Genomic DNA, 23,145 nt, shown 5'->3' on the forward strand with positions numbered 1-23,145 from the left:
TTTTTATTTTTTTTATTTTTTATTTGAGGGCAATGAGATCTATCCATACTTCAGTCATTTTAGCCAGAAGAAGGTCTTGGCTGGTATGCCAGTCCTCAGCTCCTCCATTAGTTTTAGTTAGCCCCTGTCACGATGCCGGCTGGCAGGTAGTGGATCCTCTGTGCCAGAGAGGGATTGGCGTGGACCGTGCTAGAGGATCGGTTCTAAGTCACTACTGGTTTTCACCAGAGCCCGCCGCAAAGCGGGATGGTCTTGCTGCGGCGGTAGTGACCAGGTCGTATCCCCTAGCAACGGCTCAACCTCTCTGGCTGCTGAAGATAGGCGCGGTACAAGGGAGTAGACAGAAGCAAGGTCGGACGTAGCAGAAGGTCGGGGCAGGCAGCAAGGATCGTAGTCAGGGGCAACGGCAGAAGGTCTGGAATCACAGGCAAGGAACACACAAGGAACGCTTTCACTGGCACTAGGGCAACAAGATCCGGCGAGGGAGTGAAGGGGAAGTGAGGTGATATAGGGAAGTGCACAGGTGTAAACACTAATTGGAACCACTGCACCAATCAGCGGTGCAGTGGCCCTTTAAATCGCAAAGACCCGGCGCGCGCGCGCCCTAGGGAGCGGGGCCGCGCGCGCCGGGACAGAACTGACGGGGAGCGAGTAAGGTACGGGAGCCGGGGTGCGCATCGCGAGCGGGCGCTACCCGCATCGCGAATCGCATCCCGGCCGGAGGTAGTAACGCAGCGCCCCGGGTCCGTGGAACCGACCGGGGCGCTGCAGTGAGGGAAGTGTAGCGAGCGCTCCGGGGAGGAGTGGGGACCCGGAGCGCTCGGCGTAACAGTACCCCCCCCCTTGGGTCTCCCCCTCTTCTTGGGGCCTGAGAACCTGAGGATCAGACTTTTGTCCAGGATATTGTCCTCAGGTTCCCAGGACCTCTCTTCTGGACCACAACCCTCCCAATCCACTAAAAAAAAAGTTCTTCCCCTGACCTTTTTAGAGGCCAAAATCTCTTTGACAGAGAAGATGTCCGAGGAGCCGGAAACAGGAGTGGGAGGAACAGATTTAGGAGAAAAACGGTTGAGGATGAGAGGTTTAAGAAGAGAGACGTGAAAGGCATTAGGGATACGAAGAGAAGGAGGAAGAAGAAGTTTGTAAGAGACAGGATTAATTTGACACAAAACTTTAAAAGGACCAAGATAGCGTGGTCCCAACTTATAGCTCGGGACACGGAAACGGACATATTTAGCGGAGAGCCATACCTTGTCTCCAGGGGAAAAAATGGGAGGAGCTCTTCTTTTCTTATCTGCGAATCTCTTCATGCGAGAAGAAGCCTGTAAGAGAGAATTTTGGGTCTCTTTCCATATGGTGGAAAGATCACGAGAAATTTCATCCACAGCGGGCAGACCAGAGGGCAAGGGGGTAGGGAGGGGGGGAAGAGGGTGACGGCCGTACACCACGAAAAACGGAGATTTGGAGGAAGATTCAGAGATTCTGAAATTATACGAGAATTCGGCCCAAGGTAGAAGATCTGCCCAGTCATCCTGGCGGGAGGAAACAAAATGTCGTAAATAGTCACCCAAGATCTGGTTAATTCTCTCTACTTGTCCATTGGATTGAGGATGGTATGCAGAAGAAAAATTTAATTTAATCTTGAGTTGTTTACAGAGAGCCCTCCAGAATTTAGACACAAATTGGACGCCTCTATCCGAGACGATCTGTGTAGGCAACCCGTGAAGACGAAAAATGTGTACAAAAAATTGTTTAGCCAACTGAGGCGCTGAAGGAAGACCAGGAAGAGGGATGAAATGTGCCATTTTGGAGAATCGATCAACGACCACCCAAATAACAGTGTTGCCATGGGATGGGGGTAAGTCAGTAATAAAATCCATACCAATCAGAGACCAAGGTTGTTCGGGGACAGGTAGAGGATGAAGAAAACCAGCGGGCTTCTGGCGAGGAGTCTTATCCCGGGCACAGATAGTGCAGGCTCGCACAAAGTCCACCACATCAGTCTCTAGAGTCGGCCACCAATAGAAGCGAGAGATGAGTTGCACAGATTTCTTGATGCCCGCATGACCTGCGAGATGGGAGGAGTGACCCCATTTGAGGATCCCAAGGCGTTGGCGTGGAGAAACAAAGGTCTTTCCTGGAGGAGTTTGCCTGATGGAGGCTGGAGAAGTGGAAATCAGGCAGTCAGGAGGAATGATGTGTTGAGGAGAGAGTTCAATTTCAGAGGCATCTGAGGAACGAGAGAGAGCATCGGCCCTAATGTTTTTATCAGCAGGCCGAAAGTGAATTTCAAAATTAAATCGGGCAAAGAACAGAGACCACCTGGCCTGACGAGGATTCAGCCGTTGGGCAGACTGGAGGTAGGAGAGGTTCTTGTGATCGGTGTAAATAATAACTGGAAATCTTGATCCCTCCAGCAGATGCCTCCATTCCTCAAGTGCTAATTTAATGGCTAGAAGCTCTCGATCCCCGATGGAGTAGTTCCTCTCCGCCGGAGAGAAGGTCCTGGAAAAAAAACCACAAGTAACAGCATGCCCGGAAGAGTTTTTTTGTAGAAGGACAGCTCCAGCTCCCACTGAGGAGGCATCAACCTCCAATAGGAAGGGTTTAGATGGGTCAGGTCTGGAGAGCACGGGAGCCGAAGAAAAGGCAGACTTGAGTCGTTTAAAGGCGTCTTCCGCTTGAGGAGGCCAAGACTTGGGATCGGCATTTTTTTTTGTTAAAGCCACAATAGGAGCCACAATGGTAGAAAAATGTGGAATAAATTGCCTGTAATAATTGGCGAACCCCAAAAAACGTTGGATGGCACGGAGTCCGGAGGGGCGTGGCCAATCTAAGACGGCAGAGAGTTTATCTGGGTCCATTTGTAGTCCCTGGCCAGAGACCAAGTATCCTAGAAAAGGAAGAGATTGGCATTCAAACAGACATTTCTCTATTTTGGCATAGAGTTGATTATCACGAAGTCTCTGAAGAACCATACGGACATGCTGGCGGTGTTCTTCAAGATTGGCAGAAAAAATCAGGATATCGTCCAGATATACAACAACACAGGAGTATAGTAGATCACGAAAAATTTCATTAACAAAGTCTTGGAAGACGGCAGGGGCGTTGCATAGACCAAAGGGCATGACCAGATACTCAAAGTGTCCATCTCTGGTGTTAAATGCCGTTTTCCATTCATCCCCCTCTCTGATGCGGATGAGATTATAAGCACCTCTTAAGTCCAGTTTGGTAAAAATATGGGCACCTTGGAGACGATCAAAGAGTTCAGAGATGAGGGGTAGGGGGTAGCGGTTCTTAACCGTGATTTTATTAAGACCGCGGTAGTCAATGCAAGGACGTAGAGAGCCATCTTTTTTGGACACAAAGAAAAATCCGGCTCCGGCAGGAGAGGAGGATTTACGGATAAAGCCCTTTTTTAAATTTTCTTGGACGTATTCAGACATGGCAAGAGTCTCTGGGACGGACAGAGGATAGATTCTGCCCCGGGGTGGAGTAGTGCCCGGGAGGAGGTCAATGGGACAATCATAAGGCCTGTGAGGAGGTAGAGTCTCAGCTTGTTTTTTGCAAAAAACGTCCGCAAAGTCCATATAGGCCTTAGGGAGACCGGTTACATGAGGAAGCACAGGGACACGGCAAGGTTTACTGGGAACCGGTTTTAAGCAGTCCTTGGAACAAGAGGGCCCCCAACTCTTGATCTCCCCAGTGGACCAATCCAGGATTGGGGAATGGAGTTGAAGCCAGGGAAGTCCAAGAAGGATTTCAGAAGTGCAATTGGGGAGAACCAACAGTTCAATCCTCTCGTGATGAGATCCGATGCACATTAGAAGGGGCTCCGTGCGGAAACGTATAGTACAGTCCAATCTTTCATTGTTTACACAATTGATGTAGAGGGGTCTGGCGAGACTGGTCACCGGGATGTTGAACCTGTTGACGAGGGAGGCTAAGATGAAATTTCCTGCAGATCCAGAGTCCAAGAAGGCCACAGCAGAGAAGGAGAAGGCAGAGGCAGACATCCGCACAGGCACAGTAAGACGTGGAGAAGCAGAGTAGACATCAAGGACTGTCTCACCTTTGTGCGGAGTCAGCGGACGTCTTTCCAGGCGGGGAGGACGGATAGGACAATCCTTCAGGAAGTGTTCGGTACTAGCACAGTACAGGCAGAGATTCTCCATGCGGCGTCGTGTCCTCTCTTGGGGTGTCAGGCGAGACCGGTCGACCTGCATAGCCTCCACGGCGGGAGGCACAGGAACAGATTGCAGGGGACCAGAGGAGAGAGGAGCCGGGGAGAAGAAACGCCTCGTGCGAACAGAGTCCATATCCTGGCGGAGCTCCTGACGCCGTTCGGAAAAACGCATGTCAATGCGAGTGGCAAGATGGATGAGTTCATGTAGGTTAGCAGGGATTTCTCGTGCGGCCAGAACATCTTTAATGTTGCTGGATAGGCCTTTTTTAAAGGTCGCGCAGAGTGCCTCATTATTCCAGGATAATTCTGAAGCAAGGGTACGGAACTGTACGGCATACTCGCCAACGGAAGAATTACCCTGGACCAGGTTCAACAGGGCAGTCTCAGCAGAAGAGGCTCGGGCAGGTTCCTCAAAGACACTTCGAATTTCCGAGAAGAAGGAGTGTACAGAGGCAGTGACGGGGTCATTGCGGTCCCAGAGCGGTGTGGCCCAAGCCAGGGCTTTTCCAGACAGCAGGCTGACTACGAAAGCCACCTTAGACCTTTCAGTGGGGAACTGGTCCGACATCATCTCCAAGTGTAATGAACATTGGGAAAGAAAGCCACGGCAAAACTTAGAGTCCCCATCAAATTTATCCGGCAAGGATAGTCGTATTCCAGAAGCGGCCACTCGCTGCGGAGGAGGTACAGGAGCTGGCGGAGGAGATGATTGCTGGAGCTGTGGTAGTAACTGTTGTAGCATAACAGTCAGTTGAGACAGCTGTTGGCCTTGTTGCGCAATCTGTTGTGACTGCTGGGCGACCACCGTGGTGAGGTCAGCGACAACTGGCAGAGGAACTTCAGCGGGATCCATGGCCGGATCTACTGTCACGATGCCGGCTGGCAGGTAGTGGATCCTCTGTGCCAGAGAGGGATTGGCGTGGACCGTGCTAGAGGATCGGTTCTAAGTCACTACTGGTTTTCACCAGAGCCCGCCGCAAAGCGGGATGGTCTTGCTGCGGCGGTAGTGACCAGGTCGTATCCCCTAGCAACGGCTCAACCTCTCTGGCTGCTGAAGATAGGCGCGGTACAAGGGAGTAGACAGAAGCAAGGTCGGACGTAGCAGAAGGTCGGGGCAGGCAGCAAGGATCGTAGTCAGGGGCAACGGCAGAAGGTCTGGAATCACAGGCAAGGAACACACAAGGAACGCTTTCACTGGCACTAGGGCAACAAGATCCGGCGAGGGAGTGAAGGGGAAGTGAGGTGATATAGGGAAGTGCACAGGTGTAAACACTAATTGGAACCACTGCACCAATCAGCGGTGCAGTGGCCCTTTAAATCGCAAAGACCCGGCGCGCGCGCGCCCTAGGGAGCGGGGCCGCGCGCGCCGGGACAGAACTGACGGGGAGCGAGTAAGGTACGGGAGCCGGGGTGCGCATCGCGAGCGGGCGCTACCCGCATCGCGAATCGCATCCCGGCCGGAGGTAGTAACGCAGCGCCCCGGGTCCGTGGAACCGACCGGGGCGCTGCAGTGAGGGAAGTGTAGCGAGCGCTCCGGGGAGGAGTGGGGACCCGGAGCGCTCGGCGTAACAGCCCCATCTTCATGATGGATTCTCTGGGTTGGCTATGGTCCTAGCTCCAAAGCATTCTTTCATTGCTGCTGCTATCCTGCCTATTTAATAGAAAAAAATGTAGAATCCACGGCACTGGTTAAAAACGTCCTTTATTGTAAATCCATGTAAAATCCAAACAGGGACAAGGTGCACCAAACAAAAAAGCGAGGTCGAAAGCAAAACCTCCCACTCCTCTAACGCGTTTCCGCCCTACCGGGCCTTAATCATAGATGGATGATTAGGTGGATTCTAAATTTTTTCTACTTTCAAGACGCAGTAGAGGAAGACTGCTACACGAGCACGGAGGAGGTGAGCGCTACCCATTACATTTTTTGCCCTATCCTGCCTATTTACTTGCTTTCACTTTCAGGTCAGGGCAGAAATCCAATCTGGTTTGTGATGCCATAGGTAATACCTGAGAGTCCTTCCTTGAGAAGAATGAGCTCCAGTATTTCTCCTGGGTTGATCTGCCCACACAGCGATCAGTGAACCAAAGTAACAAGAAATCTGGACTTAGGCCTAACACATTTGTATACAACATGTCTCCCTTTTTACTCTCCTTTCTATAGCTCTTTCCTGTCTCTAAGGCTTTAAATTGACCACGAAGGGGATTAGGCAATCCAGGCGTGGTTTTTCACAGTCTTCCTCTCAGTCAGAAATTAGTGGGCCTCCTATCATCATCCAGCGGTGTCCAAGCATGCTGCATAGGTACTAGGCTACTGCCCACTGTTTTATACTCTAAGGTGCTACTGTGGTGTCAGTGAGGTGCAAATAATGTAATGCACAGTTCGTGATGCCAGGGTAACATTAACCAACCACAGTCAAAGGTTTAGACAACTCTCTTGGGCCAAGCGCTGGGGACAATAATTCATTTGCAGTACAGATTAGAGAGGGGAAGTCCCTTTTTGGGACTTGTAGTTGCTTGCACTTAACTGAATTGTGATTTGTGACCGATGGCAACCCACGCTGACTTTTAGACTGACTGAAGACTATTCTCCCAGAGCATTGAGCTTACCGCCAGGTTTGACCTATCTGTGCGATGGGGTTTCTGAGAATTGCGTGGCTGCAGTTTTTAGATTTCCTCTCTCCTAAGGCTACAAAACAAAGCCCCACTGGGTGAAGTGAGGGGCCCTTAATCAATCAACTACAAACCCCAGGGCCGTAGCCTGGGGTAAATAAAAAACTAATTATACTTCCCCTAAAATATACCTTTTATTGGTATGCTTTAAAATCAAACACTCCCAACAAAAAAATGTGCATTAAAATTCTGCTCAGTGACAGGGTGAATGATAATTCATTGTAATTGAGATATCTCAGTATCTTTATAGTACTAATTCAAAGCGCTGCAGTACACTGTTTAACACCCCTAACACTGGACAATACTAAAATATAATAGTCATGCCCTCCTGTACTGGGTCATCACACTACTGCTAAGGTGCTACCTCTCTTCTTACTTGTTGCATACCAACTCTTGACTTCCCCTTCTGTAGCTTGAAATCTAAACCCCCACTAGCAACACTTAGCTTCTTGTCAGCCCCTTGTCATGAGCGTTCTTAAAGGTACCCATGCCCTGTGTAATTTGAGATGGTTGCGGCTTCTTGTGATGCTGGGTACATGCCAAAAAGTGATATGTAGTGTCAAGGAGTTCTTGAGAAGGCAAGGCTATTTTCCCTGGGTCCCTTGGTAGAAATGGCATTGAGGCCCAGGTGCCTGGCAGTAGACCAAACCCCCCCCCCCTCCCCCCGCCCCCCAGTATTTTAACCAACACATGGACGGCAAGGGGATCCCTGGTATAGATTTTTCAGTGGGGCCTTAGTTACACCTCTGGTGGGGCCTAAGTTACGCCTCTGACGTTAAACATACAAGGAACATCACAGTAAAATGAGTTAATATTTCCATGGTTAATATGGTCAGCATTGTCCCGTCTTGTAACATTTAATGAAAATTTCGCAGTTTTTAAGGTCTTGAATGGTTTGAAGAACCTTGTCAGTCTTCTTTCCAAAAGGCCGCAAGTTTACACAAGTCAAGTAGAGAAAAGTCATCTGCAATCTACAATTCCCCCCCTTTTAACATTCATTAAAGGCCACCCCACATCACTTAGACATGACAGCCAGCATCTCCATGACTCAGGAACAGAGTATAAAACATCCTCCAGACAAGTGGAAGACTCAAGAGACTCCAATGCACGTCGTCACAATGGAAGGATTGCACCTAAACAGGTAAGGACGGTCTATAGGACCATACATTAATAAGGCTCAATTGGATCTGACCTACATTTATTATTATTATTATTATTTTTATTTTATTTTTTATTTTGCTACAGTGTTTCCAAACTTCACTTTGTATTCATCTTCTGGATTTACACTATGCATCTTTGGTATCAGCCTGGAATGTCCGTGACAGTAAGTTTCAAATCTGTTTTATATGATATTATATTCAGGCATTGACTAGTAAATGGAGTGAGGGGGAGGGGGTCTCCTTTTTTCTTTCCAGAAACTTTTGTTTGTTGTACTTTATATTCGTCTCATTTAAGTTCTAAAAGATCGTACAGTATAGAGTTTGCACTTCCCGATGCAGCAATACTGAGATGGTTGTTTGACATCTGGTTCCGAGATAGTGCTGTTCACACTATAGTATCATAACAAATTCATCTCTGCTATGAGTCTGTAGTTGAGGATATTCCACTGCATTTTTTAGAAAAAATGTTGTGCTTTTCATTGAGTTTTTAACAGCATTCTATTTTAGCTTTCTTTGTGGCATTTGAATTGTTGTCTTTTGCCTTTTTTTGCTGTCTTTCTTTTTTTTTAATTAAAATTCAACATGCTGTAAGTATGGCATTTTTTTCCCAATAGATTTTTTTGAAAAAGGAGGCGCACTGGTTAGGAAACACTGTCTTAGTAAGTGGAATTTCGGACGGAAATTCTGTAGTGTGAACCTAGCCTTATTATTCATCTGTCATTTTCCCCTCCACATTACTTTATATGCTATCTGGTCATATTCTTGTAGTGATAGAGCAGCAGGAGAGGAGTGCATTGATTCTGTGGGGGAAACTGACTTATCAACTTGTGATGACATTATATTCCATATCGAAGCATCTGTTCAAACACAAAAGATCAGCTTTTAGTTGGTAAGGAATAGTTCACAAATATAAAGACTATTTTTAAACATTGGCATGCTAATGCAAGTGAGAGATGGCGATCAATCTATTCATATGGGTTTTATCAGGAAGAACCATTATATGGAACTATTGCTGACATAAGTTGGGACTCCTATCCATTTGCACATGCATGAAATGTCCTGCAACTGTGCCATGAATGAATGGGGGTATGTTCACATGTGGCAGAGACGTTGAAGCTTTGTTGCATAATTTCTAAATTAACTTCCATAGAAGAGTCAAAATCTTCTGCCAATCTGCAACATATCTGCCATGTATGAACATACCCCTAAAGGGGTACTCTGCTGTGAACATCTTATCCCCTATCCAAAGGATAGGGGATAAGATGTCTGATCACAGGGATCCGGCCACTGGGGACCCCCGCAATCTCCTGCCTGGCAGCAATGGCGTCCGGAACACAGAAGCTTGCAGCTTCCACGTTCGTGATGTCACACCATGTCCCCTCCTTCCATTCATGTCTATGGGAAGGGGCGTGGCGGCCGGCATCGCCAGTCATCAGTTTGCTCCGTTCACCAAATGACATTGAATCTATCAACAACAAAGAGACCCCAGGGTGGGTTAGGGTAATAATAACCAAAAAACACCTTTGACCCTGGGAAGCCCAGGGTCACTGATACCCTTATTAAATCCCACCCCTAAAACTTAACTTTTATTTATATTTTAGTTAAAAATAGTAAATAATAAGTGTATAGTAAATGATGAGTGTTTTCACTTAAAATCACGTGTTGGTGTGCTTAATAGTAGTATTTAGATTCCATCCAGTTATCCACTGTTATATGTATTCACTATCACAGGTGGGCTGCAGTACCACCATGGATTGCACACACAAGCTACCGCTAATTAAAACGCTGAAAATGCCCCCTCTACATGTTTCTCTACTTCCGTAGCGTCTTCAGGAGGGAAAATGGCCGCAATCTAACATCTTATCCCTTATCATTTGGATAGGGGATTAGATGTTTACAGTGGAGTACCCCTTTAAAGGAGATCTCCTGCATGGAGACATAGGGGGAGATTTATCAAAACCTGTGCCAAGGAAAAGTTGCCCATAGCAACCAATCAGCTCACTTCTTTCATTTTTAACAAGGCCTCTGCAAAATGAAAGAAGCGATCTGATTGGTTGCTATGGGCAACTGGGCAACAGGTTTTGATAAATCTCCCCCATAATGCATTAAGCAAGGTAGGATTGCAGTTTGTCCTTCCCTGCACGCCCCCCCCCCCCCAACTCCAACTTCAGAAGGGAGGCAATATACTATTCACCTTTCTTACATCAAAAACTGTCCAGTCCAGTATTTTTAGATTGCGTACAATTTGGAGGCTTAATTTCAATGCTAGGAATTGTCTGTTTTGTATTTAATTGGAGCCCGTCATAACTTTCACGCTGTCATCAGGGAGGTCTGTGGTGGCTTCTGCCAACCTGGGGCGGCCTTGATTTATAGATCGCTGCCTAAACCAAAAAGAGAAGGGAGAGCTCTGTCGATCAAGGCTGGTGGGGTTGAGAAAAGCCGCTGGGGATCTTCCCAATAACTCACGGTTCAGGCCGCATGAAAGTGTCAGGTTCCTTTTAAAGGATGGCTGCTAAGGTTGAGTGAGACCTGGGTCCAGTTATAATGTTACTTTTCTACTAGTTGTGCCCATTCATTGAATGATTGGTTGTCTCACCCTTTAGTCATCTGGAAAATCGGACTATTGCCTCATCCTGCTGAACAGCTGCCTGGTAGAAGCCGACCGCAGCGAGGAGCTAGCATTCCTCCAACCCTTCCTAGAGAAGTCATTCATGAAGAGGTCCTTTCGGAACGGTGTTGGATCAGGATTTAAAAAAAATTCCTTCAGAAGGGCAAAGTCCTAACCAAATGTTCACATAAAAGACCCTTGAACAGAGATAATTTTTTTCTATGAATGCAAAAAACCTAAAATAAACTTATATCTTTTACAGTGAGAAAGCAATGCGTAAGGGTGCATTGGTATGGAGGTATGGAAACTGTGGCTATAATATTAGGAAAGTGTAGACATATCTTCATAGTGTTCATGCTTGTAATACAGAAAATGTAAAGTCCCTGCAAGACCTGTCAGCAGAATACGGGCTGCCAAGAAAATAAGCAGCAGCAGCCTATCCTCTGGTTACAGGCAGCCATTGCTTTTATTGTGGTTCTGATTTTATTTAGTCAGTTGCTATGGTATTGTAACTGTCCAAACATAAGCTAAACATTTAGCCATTTTTATTCATGCCATTGGAAAGCTTTAGCTTGTCCATCAATACTGAATCATACCAGCTTACCATAATGTGTGCACAAATGCATGGCCTCATGCACAGGTCAATATAACCTCCAAGTTGTATGGAGCCATATTTCAGCACACCCATGCAGGACCACAGTAAGTATTAAAAGCTTTAATGGTTAAACTGTTCAATACAGCTCTATAATGTCCTCCATGCTGCTTCTTATTAGAGTGTGCTATAGAGATATAGGGGAGCAGGATCCCATCTTCTTTGGGTGAAGTCTGTGGGATACATTATAGGCATTGGACACCCACTAGCTCAGGGACAACTGAAAATTAGAGAAGGAGCCTGCAGAGGGGAAATGTGTGGAAAATGCCAGATATGATTTATATAATGGTCAGAAATAGTGCTGTTCCACATGTACACACATAACAGCTGATCCTGAAGTTTACCTGAAATGGCACATAAACGTTGGGCCCATGCGTTGGGCTGCAGATTACCATCCCGGTGCGACACGCAGAATCCAAGTGCTCAATCATCATAGAAGACAGTCCCACAGGAAGAATGCTCGTGCAAAGAAGGAATGGATGAGGGCACTCACAAGTTGCGTGGAAATAAGCTTCAGTTTATTAATGGGATTACATTAGCATAAAAGGAGCGGTTACATGGAGTGACGACCGTTTCGCAGAAACTTCCTGCTTCAACTGGCCCCTGGGGGCCAGTTGAAGCAGGAAGTTCCTGCGGAACGGTTGTCGCTTCGTGTTACCGCTTCTTTGTTTGTATGCTGATGTAACCCTATTAATAAAGAAAGTGAAGCTTATTTCCACGCAACGAGTGAGTGCCATCATCCATTCCTTCTTTGCACTAGCAAAATGTATACCTCCCCTGTATGTCCCAGAAGTGAACAGACCCTAATCCTGTGCCATGAAAAGACTCTGCTCTGCTACATCTTTATAGAACCGTAATTAAATTAGCATCTAAATAAAGCCAGCCTTGCCAGACATGGACCCACATACAATCATTATAATTACTTCAAATGTAATGAAAAATGGAGAAAAAAAAAATGAATAAAAAACACAATATGAAAAGAAAAAAAAATAATTCTGCCAAGGTTGAAACGAGTTACATTTGTAGACAATGGTTGGTCTAATTTCTTGGAAGCAATTTAGCCAGCAAGTAATCGCTTGGGATATATTGATTAATTTTTACAGGCATCTGGGGAAATTATCCTCATTTTAGAGAAGCCGGTCGTGTAGCTACAATCAATTACCAAAGACGAGTCCTGGTTTCTACTTAACACTCACAGTCTTTACAACCGCAAATATTTGCCTCGCCCCCCTTCCCGTCATTACATTAAGGACATTGAACACATTGTAACTGCTATGAAGGCGTTTATCTCTCCCGAAGCTCCAAATAGAAAATCTGCCATGGAATATTCAAGTCAGTATTAGCCGGGACTTTACACAGGGTAAAAAAATTCTCATTTACCAACAGCAATTTACAACACTCTAATAAACCTACATGCTATTATAACTATAACAATAACTAGTAAATGGCCAATAGTATAGGACTACATCTGACATTGCCACAGTGATTGATTTTCTTTAAAGGGAACCTGTCGTCACGTTCATGCTGCCTCAAACACAAGTCATCGGAGCGCTCCCCGATGGCTTCTGCCTACCCTACCGAACATGATTGATAGAGCTCCCCTATCTATTTTTGTAGGGCAGGGAGAAGCCACCAGAGACCCATCCGATGACTTGTGGTTCAGGCAGCATGAAAGATTCCCTTTAATGGGTTTTCCGGTCTTCCAAATGGATGATATATTGCTAAGCTATGCTGTCTCTTTACGATCAATGTGGAATCCAACGTTTGGGACTTCTAAGAAAGATGGAGCCACATTGCTTTTTTTTTTTTTTTTTTTTCTTTAGCACTGCCTTGTCTTCTAGGCTTTACCTTCCTGACTTGAATAGGGCTGTGGTCAGTGCAGAGCTAATCTTTCCACCAAAAACAAGACATCATGGTGGAACCCATTGATGATGGAAACTACAATGCAGAAGTACACAGAGCCTTTGTCCACAAAGATTAATGGGGCATTCCTGTTGTAGCAAGTTCCGAGATATCACTGGCATATGCCGTCACTTACTGATAGGCGTGATTGTAACTTTTATAATGACCAAACCAAGGCCCATGGCATTTACTGTGCATTGTTCCACTCCTCATGAGAATTGGACCTAACACTAGGATGGCTGTGTTACTGCAGTGTTTCGGTACCTGTGTCCCAGCTATAAAATAAGAAGTTGTTGTGTGGCTGAGGAAATCAGCTTAAAGAGGTACTCCAGTGAAAACCATTTTTTTTAAAGTCAACATGTGCCAGATCGTTAAACAGATTTGTAAATTACTTCTATTAAAAAATCTTAACCCTTCCAGTACATATCAGCTGCTGTATGCTCCAGAGGAAGTTCTTTTCTTTTTGAATTTCCTTTCTGTCTGACCACAGTGCTCTTTGCTGACACCTCTGTCCATTTTAGGAACTGTCCAGTGTAGAAGCAAATCCCCATATATATATACCTGTTTATTTATAAAGGTTTACACATTTTTTAAACAGAGGATTGAAAAGAAGATGGAAAAGAATTGTCTACAATTCTTGACACATAACATCAACACTCGTCCATTGAAATCAGAATGACATTAATATAGATCAAAATTTCAATTAGGATGTGACATACAGGACTGGTAACTTCTCCCAGGATAGAAATACCAAATATTTGACCAACAATCATAGTTGTGTTGTAGTAAAGTTGTAAGAGAAAAAGAGAAAACTAGTGCTCAGTCTTTACCACTTGAAAGCAGTCTATCTACGTAGTGTGTAGGATTACGTCCTGAATGAGGCCTACAACATTGGGTTAAGTTCTCATATCTAAATTGAACGGTTGGGTTATATATATATATATATATATATATATATATATATATATCAACACTAGGGTAAGAGGAACACTGTGACAAGGATTCCAAATCCAGCTGGGTGCTCAGCTTCAGGAACAGACCAATTCCCAAATACTTTCCAGTAAAGGTAGAAGCGGCACTCCAATATTGATAGAATCAAAGTTGTGGTTTATTCACACATCTGTGCAAAACAGCGACGTTTCGGCTTAAAGGGGTACTCCCGTGGAAAACTTTTTCTTTTAAATCAACTGATGCCAGAAAGTTAAACAGATTTGTAAATCACTTCTATTAAAAAATCTTAATCCTTCCAGTACTTTTTAGGGGCTGTATACTAAAGAGAAATCCAAAAAAGAAACTCATTTCCTCTGATGTCATGACCACAGTGCTCTCTGCTGACCTCTGCTGTCCATTTTAGGAACTGTCCAGAGCAGCATATGTTTGCTATGGGGATTTTCTCCTGCTCCGGAGTTCCTAAAATGGACAGCAGAGGTCAGCAGAAAGCATAGTGGTCATGACATCAGAGGAAATGCATTTCTTTTTTGGATTTCTCTTTAGTATACAGCCCCTAAAAAGTACTGGAAGGATTAAGATTTTTTTTAATAGAAGTGATTTACAAATCTGTTTAACTTTCTGGCACCAGTTGATTTAAAAAAAAAGTTTTCCACGGGAGTACCCCTTTAACAATAAAGCCTTTATCAAGCATAGTGAACAGCAAAGCATAGTGCATATAAGTAGGCCCCCTAATTACAAATCCAAATGAGGGGGGGGGGTGCCAAGTACAAATCAAAACAATATACAAACTTGCTCAAAAGATCGCAATCAATCATTGTCATCAGTGCAAAATACAAAAGTATACAGTCATAAGTGCAGTCTACACACCTTACTAGTGATTACATATCAAGTGAAAGTGTATAGTGCATAAAAATACATAAAGTTCAATATCGATCCGGCTTCCAAGGTGGCGCTCACCTGCTGACACGAACATGGATGTCCAATCGGATTTAATTTCCTCCAGGAACACGTTGTGTTTGTACACAAACTCAGTGCGCAAGTGCCGTGGTCTCACATCCGGTCACGGCCGGAAGATGTCTGAAGTCACATGATTACTGAACAAGATCTGTGTATTCTGCGGTGCGCATGCCTGTGTGCGCACACGCGGTCATATGAATGTTCAGGCACCATATTAGGTGTGGGCACATCAAAGGGCAAATGTGGAACAGTAGCATTATAGTACCGTGGATGACCATTCTACTAATGTAATACGGACAGAACACATTATAATTAAATAATATAAGTATAGATATATAAATAATAATATTAAATATTATTCATTGTATATGGTTTACGAGATAAGCATTTTTTATATAGGGGTCCGTCCTATGCAGTTCATTTTCCAAGAACATCTACCAAGGCCATATATTAAGTCAAAGTATCATACTCAGCCACCATATATCGGTCCCACATCCAGGACTCCTCTATCCACTGTGGCAATATCATAAGCCTCTAAGCTCCCATAATATGGCTGCCATACTGGATTTGGTTTAGCACTAATGTCATCAATACACAGACAGATAGTGAGCTTGCATTAAAGAATTGGGGTCTATGTAATAAAAGTGATTTTGTTCCCCAACTCACTCCCCAGGCTGTTGACACCTTCTCTGAATTGGTAAACAAAGATATTGAGAATTTAAAAAAGAAACAGAAAGGTATAGTCACATGGGGCCGACCAAATATTTCCAAGGCAGAGAGGGAAGCTTTGGAGGCCCTGGTCCATAATGACGACTTGGTCATAAAACCTGCCGATAAGGGAGGGGCAGTCGTCATAATGGACCATAGTCTGCATTTAGAGGAATTGTACGGACAGTTGGAGGATACATCTGTATATAAATGTACCACTTTGGACCCCAAAATCATGATCTTTAATAGGCTGAAAATACTCATGGATCATGCTTTAGCTATAGACCTGATTGACAGTGAATTACATAAATTCTTGCTACCTACCCATCCGGTCACTCCGGTTAATCTATATTCTGCCCAAAATCCACAAAAACTTAAAACGACCACCTGGTCGCAAAATTGTTTCGGGGCGGGACTCAATTTTGAGCCCTGCAGCGATTGTTGTGGATAAAATACTTAGGACATATACCACGAGGTATGGGGCTTCTGAGGCCCCATACCTCTTGAAGCCCCATACCTCTTGACAACGCTACATTGTAGCAAAACATGTCGTGGGGGGCTGAGTAGGGTGTTTTTAAATTAATCAGAGCAGAGCCCGGAGGAAGCAGAGTGTGAGCTGCAGGCACACCCATCAGTGGAGGAGAAAAAGTAATCTCCGTAAGAGAGATACAGAAATCTGACAGATATAGCACAAGGATTACTGCTCTGACATATTTTAAATGTGTGGATTTTCCTTAATTAGGATTCAATAAAGTTTATGGGATTTAGTTGGTATATGGGAAATTAGTTTTTTTTTTGGATTGCCCTAAGGGGGAATCTATAGGAAAAGTGATTGGATTAACCCTCCATATACTGGTCTTGACCAGTGTATTGATATACCACGAGAGCACACTCTTATTTACAGGACACTACTGACTTCCTCAATAAAATCTCTGAGGTAACTGTCCCTGAAGGTGTAACATTAGTGTGATTTGACGTTACAAGTCTTTATACAAGTATCAACCATGAGAGAGGTTTGGACTGTGTTCAAAGAGCTTTGGCCAGCTCAGACTACTTTGATGAATGTAAGGAGTTTTTGTTGGGACTGGTGGAGATCATACTCACATGCAATTATTTTTTATGTGATGAACAGTACTACATTCAATTGAAAGGTACGGCCATGGGGTCTAACATGGCCCCGACCTATGCCAACATGGTCATGGCCGAACTGGAGGAGGAGTTGGTCTATATATCCCACCACTTCAGCCTTGTGCTGAAGTGGTGGAGATATATAGATGACATTTTTGCCATCTGGTGTGGGTATGATGTACAGCTAGGTCAATTCATTGATTTCCTCAATTGCATAGACCCAGATATAAAATTCACTATGGTCTGTTCAAAAGAGGGTATACAATTTTTGGATGCCTGGGTCTATGTGTCAGGTGACCATCTCAAAACTGACTTGTATGTGAAGGAAACGGACAGGAACAGCTTACTGCACTTCAGCAGTTTACATCCAAAAAGGATTGTCCATTCCTTACCATATAGTCATTTTTTGAGGGTGAGAAGGATCGTGGATGATCCGGAGCCCCTTGAAAAGAGACTCTCGGACATGAAAAAAAAATTAATCTCCAGAGGATACCCCAAGAAACTGGTTAGGGAATAACAGGACAGGGAGAGACAGATAGACAGACAGGAATTACTTCATCCAGCTGTTAAAAACAATCAAAAAAAGAGGATAGCATTCATCTCTACATACAATACTTACAGTAAAGAGGTGGCCCAGATTATACACAAACATTGGTCGATATTATCACATGCTTACACGAGTATCCCTGAACTCCACAACCCACCCCTCCTCTCATATAGGAGATCAACTAGCCTTAGGGACAGAATTGTTAAATCTGACATTTCTCCAGTAAAAAAGGATTTGGCTACACAACTAAGGCCTGGATGTTATCCATGCCTCAGTTGTGAAAATTGCAGCCTTATGATCAAGGGTGAATTTTTTTATACACCCACAGACTAAACAATAGTTTAGGATCAGACAACATGTCACATGCAAAACGGATTATGTTATTTACGTTATCTCATGTCCCTGTAATTTAATTTATGCGGGAGAAACCAGTAAGGCTGGGTTCACACCATGTTTTGTTAAATACGGCTCCCGTATACGGCTGGGAGGAGGGGGGCTGGGCTTAATCGCATACATTAAATACGGTTCCCGAATACAGCTGAGTGCGGGCGCCGCAATTAAGCCCCGCCCCCTCCCCCCAGCCGTATACGGGAACCGTATACGGGAAGTTATATTTTTCTAGTTCTAATGGAAGATTTGTGATTGTTTAATCTTGTCTTGCACTGGTTAGGCTGGGTTCACACCACGTTAACAAAACGTGGTGTGAACCCAGCCTAACCAGTGCAAGACAAGATTAAACAATCACAAATCTTCCATTAGAACTAGAAAAATATAACTTCCGGTTCCACGTCATTTTATTGAATAAGGACACAATGTCAATCAACTCAGATTCAGTATTGTGGAACATGTTCCTCTACCCAGAAGAGGGGGTGATAGACTAAAAATTCTTAAACAAAAAGAGGTCATATGGATAAATAGATTATGTGCATTATATCCAGCTGAGTTAAAGGGGTATTCCAGGCAAAAACTTTTTTTTATATATCAACTGGCTCCGAAAAGTTAAACAGATTTGTAAATTACTTCTATTAAAAAATCTTAATCCTTCCAATAGTTATTAGCTTCTGAAGTTTTATGTCTAACTGCTCAATGATGATGTCACGTCCCGGGAGCTGTGCATGATGGGAGAATATCCCCATAGGAACTGCACAGCTCCTGGGACGTGAGTCATCAGAGAGCAGTTAGACAGAAAACAGCAACTCAACTTCTGAAGCTAATAACTATTGGAAGGATTAAGATTTTTTAATAGAAGTAATTTACAAATCTGTTTAACTTTCCGGAGCCAGGTGATATATAAAAAAAAAGTTTTGGCCTGGAATACCCCTTTAAATGTTGATTTCCCTATCCGAGTGTTTAAGAAATTTCTACTTTGACCCTCCATTAGGATTGAGCGAATATTATGAAATTATGGTATTGCAAAAAAAAAAAAAAAATACATGTTGAGCCACACAGTATTATTGTGTCAGCTAATCCGTAGTAGGGTGTGCTTTTAAAATAAAAATATTTGTTATATATATATATTTTTTTTTTCACTTATACCATGCCTATCTTCATTTTTTACAGACACTCATTATATTGATCCGGATACAAGACGGTGACTCACCATTGGCTACATGACCTCATGAACACGGTACTGAAGATTAGTCACAATACCCTATTTTTGTTTTTTTCTTCATAGCAATTTTTATAATACGGTGGATGACTTTGGTGATATTTTTTGGGCAATAAGATTAATAGAAGTTACCGCATTGTATTAGGGAACGAAATTTAGGGGTGATGCCTTATCCAGCATGGCAGCCATAATATAGGAGCTTAGAGGCTTATGATATTGTCACAGTGGATAGAGTCCTGGATGTGGGACCGATATATGGTGGCTGAGTATGGTACTTTGACATAATATATGGCCGTGGTAGATGCTCCTGGAAAATGAACTGCCAGTATAGACTGGTTTCCGTCCATAGGACCGACCCCTATATAAGAAATGCTTATCTCGTAAACCATATACAATGAGTAATATTTAATATTATTATTTATATATCTATACTTATATTATTTAATTATAATGTGTTCTGTCCATATTACATTAGTAGAATGGTCATCCACGGTACTATAATGCTACTGTTCCACATTTTCCCTTTGATGTGCCCACACCTAATATGGCACCTAAACATTCATATGACCACGTGTGCGCACACACACGCATGCGCACCGCTGAATACACAGACCTTGTCCAGTAATCATGTGACTTCAGACATCTTCCGGCCGTGACCGGATGTGAGACCACGGCACTTGCGCACTGAGTTTGTGTACAAACACAACGTGTTCCTGGAGGAAATTAAATCCGATTGGACATCCATGTTCGTGCCAGCAGGTGAGCGCCACCTTGGAAGCCGGATCGATATTGAACTTTATGTATTTTTATGCACTATATGTAATCACTAGTAAGGTGTGTAGACTGCATACTTTTGTATTTTGCACTGATGACAATGATTGATTGCGATCTTTTGAGCAAGTTTGTATATTGTTTTGTACTTGGCACACCCTCATTTGCATTTGTAATTAGGGGGCCTAATTATATGCTGTCACGATTCGGCTGGCTGGATGTGGATCCTCTGTGTCAGAGAGGGATTGGCGTGGACCGTGTCGGTGGACCGGTTCTAAGATGCTACTGGTATTCACCAGAGCCCGCCGCAAAGCGGAATGGTCTTGCTGTGGCGGTAGCAACCAGGTCGTATCCACCGGCAACGGCTCAACCTCGCTGACTGCTGAGAAGGCGTGGGACAGAAGGACTAGGCAGAAGCAAGGTCAGACGTAGCAGAAGGTCGGGGCAGGCGGCAAGGTTCGTAGTCAATGTGGATAGCAGAAGATCTGGAACACAGGCTTTGGACAACACTAAACGCTTTCACTGGCACAAGGCAACAAGATCCGGCAGGGAAGTGCAGGGGAAGTGAAGTAATAAAGCCAGGGAGCAGGTGGAAGCTAATTAGGCTGATTGGGCCAGGCACCAATCATTGGTGCACTGGCCCTTTAAATCTTAGAGAGCTGGCGCGCACACGCCCTAAGGAGCGGAGCCGCGCGCGCCAGGACATGACAGCCGGGGGCCGTGACAGGTGAGTGACTTGGGATGCGATTCGCGAGCGGGCGCGTCCCGCTATGCGAATCGCATCCCCGCCGGCAATGTCAGTGCAGCGCTCCTGGTCAGCGGGTCTGACCGGGGCGCTGCAGAGAGAGAGACGCCGCGAGCGCTCCGGGGAGGAGCAGGGACCCGGAGCGCTCGGCGTAACATATGCACTATGCTTTGCTGTTCACTATGCTTGATAAAGGCTTTATAGTTAAGCCGAAACGTCGCTGTTTTGCACAGATGTGTGAATAAACCACAACTTTGATTATATCAATATTGGAGTTCCGCTTCTACCTTTACTGGATATATATATATATATATAAAATTGTATACATTACTTTTGCTATCTGCAGATCACCCTGATTGTTAGATCTAGAGCTGCTATCATAGCTGTAGATTTTATGGAGTATTTACTGTAGCATTTTTTTTTTTTTACCAGGGTTCTGAGTGCCCCGGTTGTCAATTATAGGGGAGTGAGGGGCGGAGGGAGTGGTGGACACGATGAGTTATATAGTGGATTTCTAGGTGACAGATTCCCTTTAATTTTTGCCACCATCTTTCACCAGAATTCTGGTGCCCGTTTATCGGGCTACTGAGCTGCAAGAAGTTTTTAACATGTATGCTGCCACCGAAACAACATTGTTGACATTGCCCTTTTAAATTAGAAGGAAATCTTATTTCATATCCCTGTGGGTTTGGAATACACTGAGCACATTGTTGTGACAGCTCTCAGACAACTGCAATGGCAAGTGGATAGAGTTCTATTCTATAGTGTGAATAATATTTAGGAACAGGTAGGCTGCCGGCATTTTTACACTTGTCAGAGCTTTATGATTATAATGAGTGGGGGAAATGATTTCTATGGGATTTCAGAAAGCTTCAAGTCTCCAAGTCCGAGAACAAGTTCATTGTGTTTAGACAAGTTCACATTGCTGTGTTACATAGGCATAAAAATGAAGAAAAATGGAGACTCTAAAAACACTCTTTATTTACATACTATTAAAATATTTGAGAGTGGAAAAAAACCCTAAAGGTGCTTATTGTATCATAGGTGTAGCCCAATCCACCATTTGTCTTATGCAGCCGCCATCAAAGATGTGTAGCACCTATGATACAATAAACACTTTTTTTCCTGATCTCGCATATTAGTACCGTATACACTCGAGTATAAGCCGACCCGAATATAAGCCGAGGCCCCTAATTTTACCCCAAAAACCCAGGAAAAGTTATTGACTCGACTATAAGCCTAGGGTGGGAAATACATCATCCAGACCCCCGTCATCATCCCCCCCCCCCTCTGTCATCATCACCGCCTGTCAATCCCTTCATCAGTGGTCTTCAACCTGTGGACCTCCAGATGTTGCAAAACTCCAACTCCCAGCATGTCCGGGCATGCTGGGTGTTGTAGTTTTGAAACCTCTAGAGGTCCGCAGGTTGAAGACCACTGCGGCCTTCGTCATCATCCAGCCCCCCCCCCTTTTGTTTTGTACTCACCTCCCCTCGGCGGGAAGTTAGGGTGAGCTGGTCCGGGCCCTCTGTGCTGCAGGGACCGTCCGGTGGGGATGGTTAGTCGTTGCGGGCTGTCCATTTTCCCCGGGGGGGCCTCTTCTCCGCGCTTCGGGCCCGGCCCCGGAGTAGTGACGTTGCCTTGACGACGACGCACAGGGACGTTCATGCGCAATGTCCCTGTGCGCAGTCGTCAAGGCAACGTCACTACTCCGGGCCCAAAGCGCGGAGAAGAGGCCCCCCCCCCCCGTGAAATGGACAGCCCGCAACGACTAACCATCCCCACCAGACGGTCCCTGCAGCATAGATGGCCCAGACCAGCTCAACCTAACGTCCCGCCGAGGGGAGGTGAGTACAAAACCAAAGGGGGGGGGGGGTGGATGATGACGAAGGCAGCAGTGGTCTTCAACCTGTGGACCTACGGGCATGCTGGGAGTTGTAGTTTTGCAACATCTGGAGGTCCACAGGTTGAAGACCACTGATGAAGGGATTGACAGGCGGAGAGTTCACTCGAGCATAAGCCGAGGGGGGCGTTTTCAGCACGAAAAATCGTGCTGGAAAACTCGGCTTATACTCGAGTATATACAGTAAGTAAATAAAGAGTATTTTTAGAGTCTACATTTCTCTTCATTTTTGTGTAAAATTTCCTGGAGAACAGTAAGTAGAAGTGTGTGTACTATCACAGATACATTTAGATTTACATAGGCATAATATTGTCACAATATCTGACCTAATTTGGTTTTATTGAGTTCAAGTTTAAAGGGGTACTCTGGTAGAAAACTTTTTTTTTTAAATCAACTGGTGCCAGAAAATTAAAAAGATTTGTAAATTCTATTAATAATCTTAATCCTTCCAGTACTTATCAGCTGCTGTCTACTACAGAGGAAGTTCTTTTCTTTTTGAATTTCTTTTCTGTCTGACCAAAGTGCTCTCTGTTGACACCTCTGTCCATTTTAGGAACTGTCCAGAGCAGGAGCAAATCCCCATAGCAAACCTATCCTGCTCTGGAAAGTTTTGGACATGGACAAAGTGTCAGCAAAGAGCACTCTGGT

The 23,145-nt window shown here is 44.6% G+C and overlaps 1 protein-coding gene across 1 annotated transcript; it reads left to right on the top strand.

Annotated features, from left to right (window-relative positions):
* The first annotated feature begins 7,880 nt into the window (after positions 1 to 7,880).
* On the top strand, positions 7,881 to 11,203 carry NPS (neuropeptide S). The gene is made up of 3 exons (XM_056528894.1): positions 7,881 to 7,997; positions 8,102 to 8,180; positions 10,620 to 11,203. Exons 1-3 carry the CDS (start codon positions 7,882 to 7,884, stop codon positions 10,797 to 10,799), a joined length of 375 nt encoding a protein of 124 aa, XP_056384869.1. The 5' UTR covers position 7,881; the 3' UTR covers positions 10,800 to 11,203.
* The last annotated feature ends 11,942 nt before the right edge of the window (positions 11,204 to 23,145 follow it).

The sequence above is a fragment of the Hyla sarda genome, chromosome 7, assembly GCF_029499605.1.
Source record: "Hyla sarda isolate aHylSar1 chromosome 7, aHylSar1.hap1, whole genome shotgun sequence".
NCBI lineage: Eukaryota > Metazoa > Chordata > Amphibia > Anura > Hylidae > Hyla > Hyla sarda.